This window comes from Dendronephthya gigantea, unplaced genomic scaffold (assembly GCF_004324835.1).
Source record: "Dendronephthya gigantea isolate DGI-Jeju-01 unplaced genomic scaffold, DenGig_1.0 000051F, whole genome shotgun sequence".
NCBI classification, from domain to species: Eukaryota; Metazoa; Cnidaria; class Anthozoa; order Malacalcyonacea; family Nephtheidae; genus Dendronephthya; species Dendronephthya gigantea.
In genome coordinates, this window is record NW_021163061.1 from 216,867 (window position 1) to 233,160 (window position 16,294).

Genomic DNA, 16,294 nt, shown 5'->3' on the forward strand with positions numbered 1-16,294 from the left:
TGCTATACAAACGTTAATTATTCCTAGGATATATAATATACTATATATATAATATACTTCTCTATATATCGAGATATCTTTCCACTTGGTTTTATCACGCTGGCTATAGTTAGAGTGGTTTGTGTATCTCTGCAGGACAAAGCCCTCACTGATTGCTCTGAAATCTCGTGCAACGTCACATGACTTAGGTTGATGACGAAGTAGAATTGAAAATTAAACGAGACTTACCTGGAAGTTGAAATTTGATTTGACCTGGAGTGTGAGAGTTGTACGCCCCCCCCCCCTGTTCTCTCTCATTCCCTTACTTGCAGTCCAGTCTCACACTCATCACGTCCGTGCGGTCTTTGTCTGGTAAAGATCTAAAGACTGATTTGCGCATGCGCTGCACTCTCTCTCGTACAACTCTCACACTTCAGGCTGATGACTCATACAATCCAAATCAAATTTCAACTTCCAGGTAAGTCTCGTTTAATTTTCAATTTTATCTCATGTGAGATAAGATTTAAATTCAATGCCAATGATTCTCGATATGAATCAAATAAACAATGATTTTTGTTTCCAATAACAAAGATATGTGCGGCATCTCTTTCAAGTGAACTTTCCTGAAAAAAACACGATTGTTTGGAAATTCAGCAGCAAGTATCCATAAGTGGCGGGTTCATAGTTTATTGAGCGTAGCATTTCAATACATTATTTACAAACACCTCTCTGAAGCAATGTTCTCTGAAGAAACGTTTACAACTCCAATTACCATCCGAATTTTGGTGCGATTTTCGTCTTTTGATTGATGTGAACGAGGGAATAGTTATGATGTAATGATGTATAGGTGTTCTTATCTGAACAACCATAACTAAATCTACTCGTTTACATCTATCAAAAGAAGAAGATGGCAGCAACAATTTGCAAATGTAAACGTGTCTTAATACGTGCACCTCTTCAATACAGACATCTCTCTGATATGAACATATTTTCATCTGCACAATTCGTCAAGTCAGGAATGGATAAGATTTATCCTCTGCTAATGATGTGAATTATTGCAAGTGCGTGTGAAGAGATAAACAATAGTGATATCAACAGCTCGTTTAACTCAGGTATATTTACTGCATTCGTTTATTCATTCATTCGTTCGTTCATTTGAGCCGAGCTCAAACTCTTGGCTGAGTTAACAACCTCAAGAGACAGTCGAAACTCTCTGCAGAGAAAAACTTCACAAACTACACACACTTAAATTTTGTTAGATTACATCTGATGCTTGTCTGTCGACATGCGGGATTTTGATTTTGAAGAGCGAATGTTGTATTGTAATTATTTTATCCAAGTTCTGGTATAACACGAGTTTACTCGCAAGGTTTTGATAAGCAATTATTCTGGTGAGAGCTAACTCAACTGATGATGTGCAACTCTTTCATTTCTTGTAGATAACTGTGATTTTACGCATGGTAGATATTGTCATTGGGTCCGTGATAAAACCAGCGTTGCTATTGACAAACAAAGAGAAGATTGAGACAATCCAGGAACACTGGACCCAGTCGAGACCTCACTACAGACTCAGGTATGAAATAAGAGTGATCTCATGACCACCGTCATTATTATGAATAGTCATTACCTCATTACTCTACATCGCTTCCATCATTGCCCATGATTGTCAATTGGTATCTATTGAAGCACAAGATTATCATATTTAATCATACCAACTTATCTATAATTATACATCAACACCCCTGAACATCAATCATCATTCTCGTCTTCATTATCATGGTTGCGGACATCTCCGTTGAGATTTTCGTCTTTTGATCGATGTGATCGTGTTGATAAGTTACGAATTTTCAAATAAGGGTCCTTATAGACAAAGCTTTTGTAACTATTCATTCATTTCAATCTGGCTAAGGTCAGATTTCATAATAGTTATTTACGAGACGTAAACATTCGTTCGTGTTCAGTGAGTAATTAAGAAAAAAGACTTCGCCAAAGAGGTGGAAAGAGCGTTAGTATTCTCCACCTTAAATTGTTTAGAGTATCTCGTGAATCTAATAAGAATAACTTGACTTACTTGAGGTAAAACCAGTGAACTCAAAAGAAAGTTCTTTTCAGTTCAATGGGTAAAACTTGATGCGTTTTTCGAAACATTTTCATTGTTTTGCTTGGGTTTCCTGTACACTAACTTTTTTGGACATGACAAACGCCTCCATATTGGAATGAATTTACTATCTAACAAGTAGACAATAAGCGTTGAATTCATTCTTTAATCTATCATTTTTCTTAAATATGTGATTATTGTTCCACTCATAATCATAGAAAAGTTTGATTTTCACTCTTCAAGTGGGAACGTCAAGCCTTGTGTCAGCAACAGTCTGCACCTGATTTACTTTGCTTTAAAATTTGATTGATAGCTGTATTAAAATGAGCAATATTTTAAACCGTGGGAACTAGGCTGGAGACTTCTCAAAGAAAGAAAATGACACAAATCATCAGGATCCCCGCCACGTTCTTTATAGGATAAAAACACTTTGAATTTTTGCAAGTATTAGCAAAGATACTTAGATCTCGTTCAAATACACTTTTCTCTGATCCCAGTTCGATATCATGGAAAAGAATATTGTGTTAAGATGATCGTAAGAAACTCTGTGAATGAAGTGACAGGAATATTTGTACAAAAAGCCCGCACTAACATATTGTAGTTGAAGAAACTTAGCGGGATTCTCGCCTGCAAATTTCCATATGGTAAAATTACAGGATGAACATACCACAAGATTGTGAGGAATTCAACGCAAGAATGAATCTGCTTTGACATATTGTCTTGTGTTTAGTCAAAGTTCAGCATCGCTTGGAGTAAAAAAAAACTCGGTATGTCTTCAATTGTGACAAGTATTCTCAGTTCAACAGTTGGTTTATTATGGAATAAGGTCAGAGACTCGACGGCAGACAAATTTAAAGACGGCGATGTAACCGATGCAGAAATTCGTAAGATTGTCGTACGCGAGTTAAATGATATCAAGTCTAAAATCGATGGCCTTTCTAGATCAACGTTACTCGCCAGTTACGATTTCCTTCAAGAAGGAGTTGTGTTACTCAGTGCTTCTCTTGATAAATCAAATCCCGAGCAGAAAACGAACGAAACTCAGGACGAACCAGGTGAACCTTCGAGCGTTATTGAGTCTGGTATCTTAAACCAAGGAATAGAGCTTCCTCGCGCCATGGAAAAGCTTAAAATCAACTCGGACAGAGAGTTTGAAACTGCGAAGGAAAGATTCAAAGATGCGCGCAAGACAGCAACCACTACTTTCAGGAATGAGGCATTTAGTATCGGAGATCGAATTTTTGCCGCGAAGTTACGAATAGTTTCAGAAATGCTGGAACATCTCGATAGTCCTGAGACCGCAATCATTGGGTGTTTGTCGTTTTTGAAGAAGCTTCATAACTTACCAGCCATTCAAGAGATATTTTCGGTGTATTTGAACGGTGGGGTCAAATCGTTGTTGAATAAAACCCAACGAGTGGGGAACGTGAAGTCGGTTATGTTAATCAACTATGTGTTGTTTCAATATGTTTGGAAATTCAGTAATAAGTGTTCATTTGAAGTGTCCGGCTGCATGCCAACGATTGAACTTCCGGATCGTAGTTTTCACCCAATAAGAAATTGGAAGGAAATTTCAACAAGAAAGTCTATGGGAAAGGAATTGCCTCATTCTCTCTACGAACAGTTCCTTGATGAAGAAATAAAACCCTACTTATCTGCTGTGAACAGTCAGGGGGATGTTCTTACTCTCCCTGTTACTGGGTCTAATGACGACATTATGATTATCCATGAGACAGGAAAAATCAAATGGGTTAAAATACCTGAATTTGCAGGTGATATTTTAGTGCCGCTTGCTGTTGATATGAATAACAATGTTTACGTGGTGAGAACACGTTCAGGTGAAGTATTCATGTTGACGATATTGGACGAGAATTACAATGTAAAAGCAAATCATACATTGGGTTTTCTCGGTACGTTTGTAGTTAAGATCGGGATATGCAATGACGATGATATTATCATCATCCAAGAGGAAGACCCTCATGTGTATGTTTGTGACAAGACGTGTCAATTGAAATACAAGTTTAAACGTGACTCGAGGGAGGCATATTCATTGGGCATTTCCCAGCAGAATGAAATCATGATACCAACAGACAATCATACGGTTCAAATATACAGCAAAGAAGGAAATCTGAAGACAACAATAAAAGTCCCAGAAGATCATAAGGTATGCAGCGTGGCATTTCACTACGAAATTTTTAAAATATTGGTTTTAACGACGGTTAGAGAAAAGCATTCCTATTTCATTCTGTGCTACCCTGAAGGGGCGGGGAGCTGGAGACTCTTACTTTCTTATGTAAAGATGAAAATTTCTTCCTTGAATTCACTCCCGAACTGGTATCCCATCCCAAGGGTCCTGTTGTTGTTGTAAGAGACAGAAGCATCACTTACCTTTAATGAGATTTAGTATGAACAAACATTTTCTGCATAAAACACAGTAAATACTTGTCTTAAATAGTGCAACCTTGAGTTAACTAAAGCAAACAATAGATGCAGCATGGTTTAGATAATTTGTGAGACTTTGCTGAATTACGTCCCATTAAAGTGTTCCTGTTTCTGTTGTAAGAGAGACAAGTGTAACTTATATTTAAATAATTTAAATAATGATGTTTTTTTGACATTTGCCAACATGGACAATAAGCTTTTAATGACATTTAAAAGTGTATGAATCCTATTTCATATGATATAATATAGTGAAAACTTTCTGTGTTCTTGTAATAAATGATCAGCTTCTTAACATAATAAAGATAATCATGTTTCTGTGTTAGAAAGATATTCAACTTTGTAAATACAGTGTCCCTGGGAAACCCTTCCAGTTGATTTCAAAGTTACAGCCTGGAAGCCTAGGCCAACAGGGTAGGGGGATATATCCACCCTAGAACAACTTCTATCAAGGGTTTCATCAACAACAGGTGTCCTCTGCCCCTCTCAGAAAGTAGTCCAAGAACAACTCATGTTTTTAAAGTCCCAGCCTTGGGTAAATAGTTTTTCTGCTTTTATGGAGGGCCCATTTAAATTATATAGTAGGTCAAGGGCAGCCTTGTACCCAGATGCCATTAACATAATTGAATCCTCTCGGAGAGACAGCACTAAATCTTAGTACCAAGTGCATCTGCAGAGATGGTTAAAATTTTGTATGAAGAGGCACTGATATCATCTCCCCTCCCTTACCACGGACATTAGATTTTCTGTTATCACCATAAAGCACGACTGTTTGGAAAAATTAAAAAGAAAATATCCATAAGGGCAGCGCTGGTTTATAGGGTATTGAGTGAGGCATTTCACTACATTATTTACAAACACCTCTTTTAAGGTCCTTTTACAAGTCCTATTTTTCTTGCGATTTCGGTGCGATTTCGTCTTTGGTTGATGTTGAACAAGCGAATAGTTATGTATATGTGCTCTTTTCTGAATAATCATAACTAACTCTATTCGTTTACATCTATCAAAAGAAGAAGATGGCAGCAGCGATTGCAAATGTAAACTTGTCTTAATACATGCACCTCTTCAATACAGACATCTCTCTGATATGAACATATTTTCAACTGCAAAATTCGTCAAGTCAGGAATGGTTAAGATTCATCCTCTGCTAATGATGTGAATTATTGCAAGTGCGTGTGAAGAGATAAACAAATGTGATATCAACAGCTCGTGTAACTCAGGTATATTTACTGCATTCGTTTATTCATTCATTCGTTCAATTATTCTGGTGAGAGCTAACTAAACTGATGATGTACAACTCTTTCATTCCTTCTGAAATCTGAATAACTGTGATTTTACACATGGTAAATATTGTTATTCACATTCACATCTCTCTAATACAGATAATTAAAATCTCTAATACAGACATCCCTCTAATACAGACACAACTCTAATACAGACATCTCTCTAATACAAACATCTCTCTAATACAAACATCTCTCTAATACAGACATCTCTCTAATACAGACATCTCTCTAATACAAACATCTCTCTAATACAAACATCTCTCTAATACAAACATCTCTCTAATACAAACATCTCTCTAATACAGACATCTCTCTAATAAAGACATCTCTCTAATACAGACATCTCTCAAATACAAACATCTCTCTAATAATGACATCTCTCTAATACAGACATCTCTCTAATACAGACATCTCTCTAATACAAACATCTCTCTAATACAGACATCTCTCTAATACAGACATCTCTCTAATACAAACATCTCTCTAATACAGACATCTCTCTAATACAGACATCTCTCTAATACAGACATCTCTCTAATGCCAACATTTCTCTCTAATACAAACGTGTCTTTCTAATACAGGCATCTCATTCCAAACACCTCTCTAACTCATGGCAACAATGATTTAGCGGAGTATAAATAGAAGGCCTAAATTTAGGCCAAAATGCATCACGTTGGGCATCGTAAGTTGTCGATGACGTTCATTTACATTCACATCAACCTGAGCCCACGACATACTATAAGCAGTATCTTTCATTCAAAGCATCGATACCATTTAGCGCATTCGCCATAACACGTTTTCTGTATAAAATGTCAAGTTGTAAAAAGTGAATATTTTGGGGTTTTCTTTGCTTTTTGTTCGTCGTTAAACGTTTGTTTCGTCTTTACACAAAGCAAAATTCGACCATGAGCGACTCCGGTGAAGATTGGGATTTGGAGATTAGCTCCGGCGTTTCCAAACCCATGAAATGGACTGACCATAGTTCTGAATCTAGTACAAACTCTCACAATTCCGGATTTTCAGCTCCTGAGAAACGTTTCGGTCGCGGGCGATCTTCGCGTGCTACGAACAGCTGGGGATCAAATGATGGCTCAGGTAATTGGAGGGGTAATTCGGATTTTGATAACGCTTTGCCTAGGAGGCCTAGGCGGGGGTTTGATTCATCGTCCCCCGCCAGAGAAGAGCGCCCACCGCCCTCCAGAGGGTTCGGATCCCGAGATCGTAATGGTGGGGTATTTGGTGGCAGTCAGGATGATGGCGATTCGTTGAGGATCGAGGTTTCTAGTCGGGATGTTGGCAAGATTATTGGTAAGCCATGGCGCACGGTATAACATATCAATTCAGTTAGTCTGGGTGTAGATTTAAATATTGTACCATATCGGTCTTTAATACGTTGATGAAAATGTGTTTTAAACATTGGATTTATATAGGTCAATGCAATGATATGATTGCTAGCTATGATTTTGCATACTGTGACTAAATTTTTTAACTTCAAGATAGCTCAAGATTTCTTCAAATGATCTGATATTTGATTCCAATAATCAAGCAATTGTCTGAAATTGTCAAACTTCTGATAAAGATCTAAATACCTTGAGAATGACTTATTGTTGTAATATCCTCTCATTTGACCTTTAAGTATTTAGCTATTAGGCTTATTTAGAAAATTGTTTCTCTTAGTTAATTGCCTTGTACCATATGTTTTTATGCTCCTTTGCCTCCCATAGACCCACACCCCTCGGCAGTGGGAGAGTACAGGCACTTACTTGACACTTACTGTTGTACAATGCTATAGGGAGAGGTGGGCAGAGCATTAAGAATATTCAGAATACATCTGGAGCATGGATTAAGGTTAGTCTGAAGAAATGACTCCTTTCTTGTAAAGATTGTAGTCCTAGGTTCAGGGAAAGTTTGTAATCAACCAAGTGCATGCATGACTTGTGTTGAAGGCCTGAAACTTACTCTCTTCTATTTCAAGATATTGAAAGATGAAGCTGATGCCATCCACACACCAATTGAGATCTCAGGGAGTCGAGACTGTCAGGCAAAGGCCAGAGAGATGATTGATGAAATAATATCTCCACAAGATTTAGTGACAAATAAAATGGAAGGTAGTTTATATATCACATCTCTCTAATACAGGCATCTCGCTAATACAGGCATCTTTCTAATACAGACATCTCTCTAATACAAACATCTCTCTGTAATACAGACATCTCTCTAATACAAACATCTCTCTAATACAGAAATTTCTCTAATACAGACGTTTCTCATACAAACATCTCTCTAATACAGACATCTCTCTATAATACAGCGGTCTCTCTAATACAAATATCTTTCTCATACAGACACCTCTCTAATACAGACATCTCTCTAATAAATGTCTATCTTTTTAATAGAGATTTTTTGCATATTTGCAGAAACAAGTCTGAAAGCAGGTGAAACCCCTTTGGTTCCCAGAATTGATTGGGCAGAGCTACGCGCAAACAGGGTGGCAAATCAAGCGAAGAAATGGGAAGGTATTGTAGCTGCTTGCTGTATAGAAGTACAACAGATTGTAAGCCACATATTTTTTAGATATATAGCTTCTTGCCTATACCTTTTTAATGACTTTTAAAGTTTTTATTTAAGGTTTACCTGTCATCAAAAAAGTATTTTATAAAGAGAGTGAATCAGTCAGGAGAAGGTCCAAAGAGGAAGTGGAAATCTTTAGGTACCAGTATACAGTTATTTATGGACTGGGGTTCCGAAGGTTGGGGGGAAGGACAATTGCTCTTTGGCTTCCGCTTTGCCGGCCACAAAATGCTACAGGAATAGAGTTACATTACTGTTGGAAATCTATTGTCCTCTTTCCAAATGAAAAGAAAATGAGTTTGGGGGTTTTATAAATAGCGTAATGCAGTATATTATAATGCAGTATATTATATTCCCAAAAACAAGGAAAATCAAACCTGTTCTCTAAGTTTCAAAAATTTCTTGGGGAGTATCTCCTTAAACCCCCTTACCACCCCCCAAGTCGCATGAACTACCATTTTTTGTGACTTTTTGCTGTGGAATTGGGACCCCTAAAGAGAAATTTGCCCCACGGTCCAAAATTTTTGTGCAACCATAGTAATCTAGAACTTTGTGAGTCCAGTTTTATGCATTGCAGTCATTGACGCACGCTCGCATCTTTAGAGATATAGAGTTCACTGTCTTTAGTGTGTCATTGACCGCAATATGTGAAACTGGACAAACATACTTTGAGACCGCCATTTTGCTTTATGGACAAGTTTTTTTAGATTTTTAACGCTGTGTTTGGAAACGTGTTTTATAGGAAAGAAAGCAACAATATCTCTGTTCAAAATGTCGGTGATGACGTTCAGAACCGAGACATTCCGAAGCCAGTCACGACATTTGACGAGGCGTTTAAAAATTATCGTGAGTAAACATGTTAGTAAAAACAGTATTTAATATTTTCCTCAACTTCAATTTTTGAGTTACGGCCCTGCTACACGGTGCAACTGTTTTATGCAACTTGCAATACAATCCTACTTTTGAGAGATGTGAATTTGCAACTACGAAACTTACCCTCACTAATTTACATCTCTTAAAAGTTTTTCAGAAGCTACTTAATCCAATAACGCATGTTTTGTTCATGTTTTCAGCCGTTATACTCAATGAATTGAAACGTGTTGGATTTGTTAAACCAACTCCGATTCAGGTTTGTAGCGGGATTCAGATTAACGTCAGATTAACGGGATAACCATAATAACTCAAATTTGCCTGATAATTTGAACGCGAGAAATGTTTCACGAATTTTGTTAACATAAAGTGTAATAATATGATAACATTAATATTTTAATATTTATACACTATTTTGACAAAATATTATTACACTATTTTAATAAAATTGCCGAAAAATTTTGCCAACAAAGCCATGAAAACACAAGGTTGATTTGTGAATTTGTCGGATGTTTTCTCGAGTATAAAATCATTCATAATTTGTTTTGAATTTTCATCACCGGAATTGTGAATGATTTATCAGATTTTTTATATCATTTTAGTGTCAGTCATGGTCAGTTTTGCTGTCAGGCTTAAACCTCATTGGCATTGCTCAGGTACACAAAAATTCTCAGTGTTGCCGCCATTTTGTAATGAAAGTTTGTTGTCGTCGATTTAAGAAATATTCAGTCTCTCAACATCTTTTTAGACCGGCACTGGCAAAACTCTGGCGTTTTTGTTGCCAGCGTTGATTCACATCGCTGGGCAAGAAAGGTATGAGAAGTATTCATTGCTGAATTTTTGAATAATTGAGGCTCGTTTCAGACGTCGAACTTTTCATTTGCCAAATCGTACGTGAATGAACTTAAACAAAGACTTTAGTCAATTAATTCGGGATAAACTTGTATCGGTCACGGTGTAAGGTTGAGAATTGAACGTGGCGGACTATCTAGCCAATCAGAACACTGAGTTTCAAAATTGGCGGCAAATTTTGTTTGTATGAAATGTATGTAGATCAATGACCTTGTGGCCAATCAGAACACTGGATCTGGGGTACAAAAATGGCGGCAATTTTTTTTATGGAATGTATGCAGATCAGTGACCTTGTAGCCAATCAGAACACTGGATCTGAGGTCCAAAAATGGCGGCAAATTTTGTTTTGTATGAAATTTACGAATCTCATCTAAAAACTGTTTTTCTCCCAGAACACCAGCCACACCTGATGGTCCAAATGTTCTGGTTTTATCACCAACAAGAGAACTCGCTCTTCAGATTGAGACTGAAGTAAATAAACTGCATTATAAAGGGATACGAAGGTACAGTTATAATACTATATTACGGTTTCCGAGTGATGCAAAATGGCGGGAAAGACTGGGACAAGTTACCTACATCGAGTGAAGTGCCAAAAATCATAATGTATTTGAGAATGCTAGACAATATGTGTTATATTTTGATTTCATAGTGTTTGCGTTTACGGTGGTTCAGACAGGCGTGCTCAGATCGATACAGTAAAAAGTGGTGTGGAGATTGTTATTGGTAAGTGTAGTGGATGCTTTTCTTTAGCTTTTCAAACACACAAGAAGTAATTTCCCCGTGAAATTTCTGAGCAATTTTTCTTGTATTCAGGAACTCCTGGTAGATTGAACGACTTAATTATGAACGAGATTCTTCAAGTGAAATCTGTCACGTATTTGGTGAGTCAACTCTCTGCTCTCCCAAAAAGATGCGACTATTCAGGCTTAATCGTGTACTCAAAGTCCCTGCGGTCAAATTCAGAATTCTGATTCGACATGAAATCTGCACCCGTCTCGTACTTCACTCACCCTCACCTCCCCCTCCTTTCCACCACCCTCACCCCCCCTCCTTCCCTACCCTCACCCCCCAACTTTCCACCACCTTCACCCCCCTCCTTCCCCTACCTTCACCCCCCCAACTTTCCACCACTCTCACCCCCCACCTTCCCTCCGAAATTTACCCCACCACAAACACACTGTATTCCTTCATTTTACAAACTTTTAGGTCCTTGACGAGGCAGACAGAATGTTAGACATGGGTTTTGAACCAGAAATTAGGAAGATTTTAATCGATATCCGACCGGATCGTCAAACGGTGATGACAAGGTTTGCTGTTTTTATATTCATTCCGCCCCGATGATTGAATTCCTTGTGGTTCAAGCAAAAGATTATGTCGTACATTATGTCGTTCAAGCGAAAGACTGTGTCGTAGAATACTCACAAAGAAATCACATAGTATTTTTTTGCTTGTGTCTATGAACAGTCCGTAATCCGTGTTCCGTTTTTCCACGTTCCGTTAGTGCAACGTGGCCATCGGCCGTACGAAGAATGGCGAGTCAGTATGTTGAAAATCCCGTGCAGGTCAACGTGGGATCCTTAGACCTAGCCGTAAGTACAACAGGAGTTTGCGATCTTTGTTGGGATTTTTGGAGGTTAAGAGTTTGGTTGCTTTGTAAATTTCTAGGCTTGTCATACCGTGACCCAAATAGTCGAAATCATGGACGGAGAGGCGAAGAAAGAACGAGTAAGTTTTTGCAATGACAAATATATTTTAACTGCCTGAAATAGTCGAAAAAACTTCCCTCGAAAGGCTTTCGCCACAGGAGGAAACCTAAACTAAACTAACTTTATTTATACTGGATAGCTCTATCAGTTCTAAACTGTTCTTCCTAGAGGTCCAGTAAGAATCATCTCTTATTGATCCAGTGTTACTACAGGAGGAAAACTAAACTAAACTAACTTTATTTATACTGGATAGCTCTATCAGTTCTAAACTGTTCTTCCTAGAGGTCCAGTAAGAATTATCTCTTATTGATCCAGTGTTACTACAGGAGGAAACCTAAACTAAACTAACTTTATTTATACTGGATAGCTCTATCAGTTCTAAACTGTTCTTCCTAGAGGTCCAGTAAGAATCATCTCTTATTGATCCAGTGTTACTACAGGAGGAAAACTAAACTAAACTAACTTTATTTAACTGGATAGCTCTATCAGTTCTAAACTGTTCTTCCTAGAGGTCCAGTAAGAATTATCTCTTATTGATCCAGTGTTACTACAGGAGGAAACCTAAACTAAACTAATTTTATTTATACTGGATAGCTCTATCAGTTCTAAACTGTTCTTCCTAGAGATCCAGTAAGGATCATCTCTTATTGATCCAGTGTTACTACAGGAGGAAAACTAAACTAAACTAACTTTATTTATACTGGATAGCTCTATCAGTTCTAAACTGTTCTTCCTAGAGGTCCAGTAAGAATTATCTCTTATTGATCCAGTGTTACTACAGGAGGAAACCTAAACTAAACTAATTTTATTTATACTGGATAGCTCTATCAGTTCTAAACTGTTCTTCCTAGAGATCCACTAAGGATCATCTCTTATTGATCCAGTGTTACTACAGGAGGAAACCTAAACTGTTAACGGGGTTGTTTTATTTTTCAGACTTTGGACTTTATAAATTCAATGGGACCTGAAGACAAAGTTTTGATATTCGTAGGACGTAAACTGACGTAAGTGATCTTTAGTCCAGTGATCTCCATATGTATATATATATCAGCAGCGGTAGCCCGCGTTCGAAAGTCGATGTCCAAAAAAGAAATTATATCTGACTACAGGGCTGACGACGTGGCGAGTGATTTCATGTTGAAATATGTTTCGGCTGGTATCCAGTGCATTCATGGCGACAGGTAATTTTCACATTCATCCAAGAACGATTACCGGTTTGAATTGAGAGCTTCTGGGTTGAGGGGGCGGGTAGAGAGGGAAGCTTCTGGGTTGGGGGAAGGAATGGAGAGGGAAGCTTCTGGTTTAGGGGGAGGAATGGAGGGGGAAACTTCTGGGTTGAGGGGGGAAGCTTCTTGGTGTGAGGGATAGAGGGAGAAGCTTCTGGGGTGGGGAAGGGATGGAGGGGGAAGCTTCTTGGTGTGAGGGTTAGAGGGGAAGCTTCGGGGGTGAGGGGAGGGATGGAGGGGGAAGCTTCTTGGTGTGAGGGATAGAGGGGGAAGCTTCTGACCAAATTGATAAGTGACCAAATGTGTGACAGAGCTGTGACAACCATTCGCCAGAGATTGTTGCTTTTTAACCAGTAAAATCGTTTGGTGAAAGACAGAGTAAAATACTGCTGGTGAGGTGCATTACCCAACAATGCCCATACTTTTATTGACCCATTGCCAGGCGTCCTTTCTAACTAAACTTTCATCGCAGCTCCTGCAAAACTAGTTGGACCTCCTAGATTGGTTTCTGAGCTTAAAATATTTGAAATTGTTGTGTTTTTTTCAGAGAACAATGTGATCGCGAGCAAGCCTTGGATGACTTCAAAACTGGGCGGGTTCGTGTACTAATTGCGACCGATGTGGCCTCCAGAGGACTCGATATTAAAGGCGTTACGTAAGTTAATATTTTCACGTTTTCATGCGAGTTTGTTCTGGTGTCTCTGAAAGTCGAACTGCAACATGTTGTATTTAATGTGGAACGATTTTTGCATGGGAAGAAAGAGGAATTACTCAGGATTTATCTCTCTAAACGTCTTTTTACACGGTCCAATTAAATAAATTATTAGGTTCAACATATTCTGCATAAAAATCGTGGTAATTTTGGTTTCGTCAGTATCTTTAAAGACACTCTGTATATTTCTTTGAAAATGACACTAATATCGTGAGCATTTGTATTCATGAAGTACTTTATGTAATATCTTTTTACTGTATCTCTACAGGCATGTGATTAACTACGATTTTCCCAGAGCTATCGAGGATTATGTTCACAGAATTGGGCGGACAGGCCGAGCTGGGTAGGTTTGTCTTCAGTGTTTTTTATTTGGTTGTACTTGTTGGCAAGTTATCGGCTTTTTAGTGGCCACATGCTACAACTTTAACGTGATTTGATTCAACATGGGAAACTGACGTTAAATTTTTTTACTGCAGGTCGAAGGGGTCGTCTTTGAGTTTCATCACGCGTGAAGACTGGAAACAAGCCCAAAATTTAATCGATATCTTAGAAGAGGCGAATCAGGTAATGATGACGTCATTCTTACTCGTAATACGCATGGCTCAGCTGCTGAGCTGTATTATAACTGGAGCGATAACTGGTGATAAACGTGAAAATATTTTTTCTAATTCTCCACTGAAATGCAAACACTAGGTTTTGTATTAAACTGAAGCAATTTTGCTTGAACGAAGGCTGGAGGATTATAATTTCAGTTGTAACTATCAGATAGGACTTTTTCTATGCTTTTTCTATATTCCATACACAGGAAGTCAGCGAAGAGTTACGAAGCATGGCCGAACGTTATCAAGCCTGGCGGGAACGGAATGCCGAGCGTGGGGACCGCCGGAATGGCGGAGGTATGTTGAATAACTAAACTATTAAATATAAAAGTAAGAAAATGTTTTTTGATTAGTTTTTGGCGGGAGAAAATCGGACTGGCTTCGTTTTCGCGAAACTCGTAACAGTCCTCTCGCTTCCTACACGTCTATATAGTGATGATATTTTTTTTCAGGGGGTGATGGCTGCTTCAAGTGTGGTGAACACGGCCACTTCTCGCGAGAATGTCCTCAAGGTGGGGGATCTCGAGGGTCACGTGGTGGTAATAGAGGACGCGGGGGACGTGGTGGGTCACGCCGTGGTCGCGGTGGAGGAATGTCTTTTGATATGTGGTGATATGTGTGGATATCTTGTGATATGTACTCAACGAGTGAGAAACACGGTATTTTTGATTGCATAATATATTGAATATTGGTACAGAGAGGTGTACCTAGGGTTGCATAGGGTTGTACCTAGGTATTATATATGTATATGTGTTTAAAGGACATGCGTTTTGTTAACTCGAAGACTAACTGACATGAAAAGTTTAAAACAGGGAATTTTAGGCAGCTTTTACGCAAGGAGTGAAGGCTACCAAATATTAGATACAAAATATTAAAGCGCGCCAAAATCGTCTGTATCTATTCCGAAGTGTTCAGTCAGAATTCTAAGAAATATTATTGTTCATGCATCTGCGAGCTTCATGAATAAATATTCTACGTTATCATCAGGGGGGAGCGGGCGCATATTCGTATCAGTGTGTAAGGGGGGGGGTGAACAAGTTCGATTGATCAATAACTTGTGTACACAGATTCCTTGATATCGTTGGCATTCACAACCATAACATATCAGATAGATCCGCTCAATTTGAATATTTTTGTCCCCCGAATGGGTCAAAAATACTGTCTGTGCCTAAAGCATCGAGTATAATACAGTTGGCCAAATGGAAACTTGTTTCGGATTCGACGAAAATTCGCCTGGCTTCTGCGCGCGACAAAATTTTCCATTGAAATTGCCCGCAAAATACAACGTAATGCTCGATAAAGATAATATAATGAAGTTACGTTATATTGTGCCTCTGAACTATATACACCAAACGAACTGTGCTACCACAATTTACACTACAAAACTAAAGTAGATTTAAACAATCCTAAAAGCTATATGAACGTCTGGATATAACCGTCTTTCTTGGCTGCAGTTCCATAAAGATTCCCAAATATCAAATCGCTATTCTATATTACAAATTCTAATCTTAATCGCAAACGAGCTTGACTCTGCATGGATTAGAAAATGTTGGGATACTTATATGCAACCGACATTCAAGAAAAATGTGTGTTTACGAAGTATTTAAGGAAATATCGTATTTCTTGAAAGAATTTTAAAATTATATATGATATTCTTTTAACCTTTTTTCATATCATGTTTACAGTTTACTCGTGCAAATATTTTGACCGAAAAAGTGTCCGCCATCTTGGATTTTTGTAAAGATGTTTGTTATTTTGGGATAACGCAATGAGTTTTCTTTACTTAACCACAAATCATTTTCAAAATCTCCAAGCAAAACATCTACCAAGCAATATCTGATTAAACCGCTAATTCTATTGTACTTTTAACCCTTATTGTGGCGTAACCCAAAACAGTATTTATGGATTAAAAATTCAACCAAGATGGCGGACATCTCATTACTTCGTGTGAAAATA

The 16,294-nt window shown here is 38.1% G+C and overlaps 2 protein-coding genes across 29 annotated transcripts in view; both read left to right on the forward strand.

The window, feature by feature from the left end:
* The window catches only part of LOC114528740 (probable ATP-dependent RNA helicase DDX43), a 192,429-nt gene extending 177,100 nt beyond the window's left edge, over nt 1-15,329 (forward strand). For 25 of the 28 annotated variants that reach the window (XM_028550439.1, XM_028550436.1, XM_028550430.1 and 22 more), the window contains 24 exons: nt 1,419-1,552; nt 5,591-5,736; nt 6,696-7,110; nt 7,595-7,650; nt 7,778-7,910; nt 8,220-8,318; nt 8,431-8,512; nt 9,116-9,219; nt 9,447-9,502; nt 9,846-9,899; nt 9,992-10,056; nt 10,488-10,598; nt 10,745-10,818; nt 10,909-10,976; nt 11,302-11,402; nt 11,597-11,684; nt 11,761-11,820; nt 12,738-12,805; nt 12,911-12,982; nt 13,575-13,682; nt 14,008-14,082; nt 14,216-14,303; nt 14,545-14,635; nt 14,791-15,329. In XM_028550439.1, coding sequence (XP_028406240.1) covers nt 6,708-7,110; nt 7,595-7,650; nt 7,778-7,910; nt 8,220-8,318; nt 8,431-8,512; nt 9,116-9,219; nt 9,447-9,502; nt 9,846-9,899; nt 9,992-10,056; nt 10,488-10,598; nt 10,745-10,818; nt 10,909-10,976; nt 11,302-11,402; nt 11,597-11,684; nt 11,761-11,820; nt 12,738-12,805; nt 12,911-12,982; nt 13,575-13,682; nt 14,008-14,082; nt 14,216-14,303; nt 14,545-14,635; nt 14,791-14,951 — 2,217 coding nt within the window. In that variant the 5' untranslated portion in view covers nt 1,419-1,552; nt 5,591-5,736; nt 6,696-6,707 and the 3' untranslated portion in view covers nt 14,952-15,329. Of the gene's footprint in view, nt 1-945; nt 1,092-1,418; nt 1,553-5,590; nt 5,737-6,695; nt 7,111-7,594; nt 7,651-7,777; nt 7,911-8,219; nt 8,319-8,430; nt 8,513-9,115; nt 9,220-9,446; nt 9,503-9,845; nt 9,900-9,991; nt 10,057-10,487; nt 10,599-10,744; nt 10,819-10,908; nt 10,977-11,301; nt 11,403-11,596; nt 11,685-11,760; nt 11,821-12,737; nt 12,806-12,910; nt 12,983-13,574; nt 13,683-14,007; nt 14,083-14,215; nt 14,304-14,544; nt 14,636-14,790 lie in introns of all 28 variants that reach the window. The other 3 variants (XM_028550453.1, XM_028550452.1, XM_028550451.1) reach the window with 1 other exon arrangement.
* On the forward strand, nt 3,586-4,710 carry LOC114528744. Its single transcript, XM_028550456.1, has 2 exons — nt 3,586-3,915; nt 4,000-4,710. Exons 1-2 carry the CDS (start codon nt 3,591-3,593, stop codon nt 4,443-4,445), a joined length of 771 nt encoding a protein of 256 aa, XP_028406257.1. The 5' UTR covers nt 3,586-3,590; the 3' UTR covers nt 4,446-4,710.
* Nucleotides 15,330-16,294: the final 965 nt, after the last annotated feature.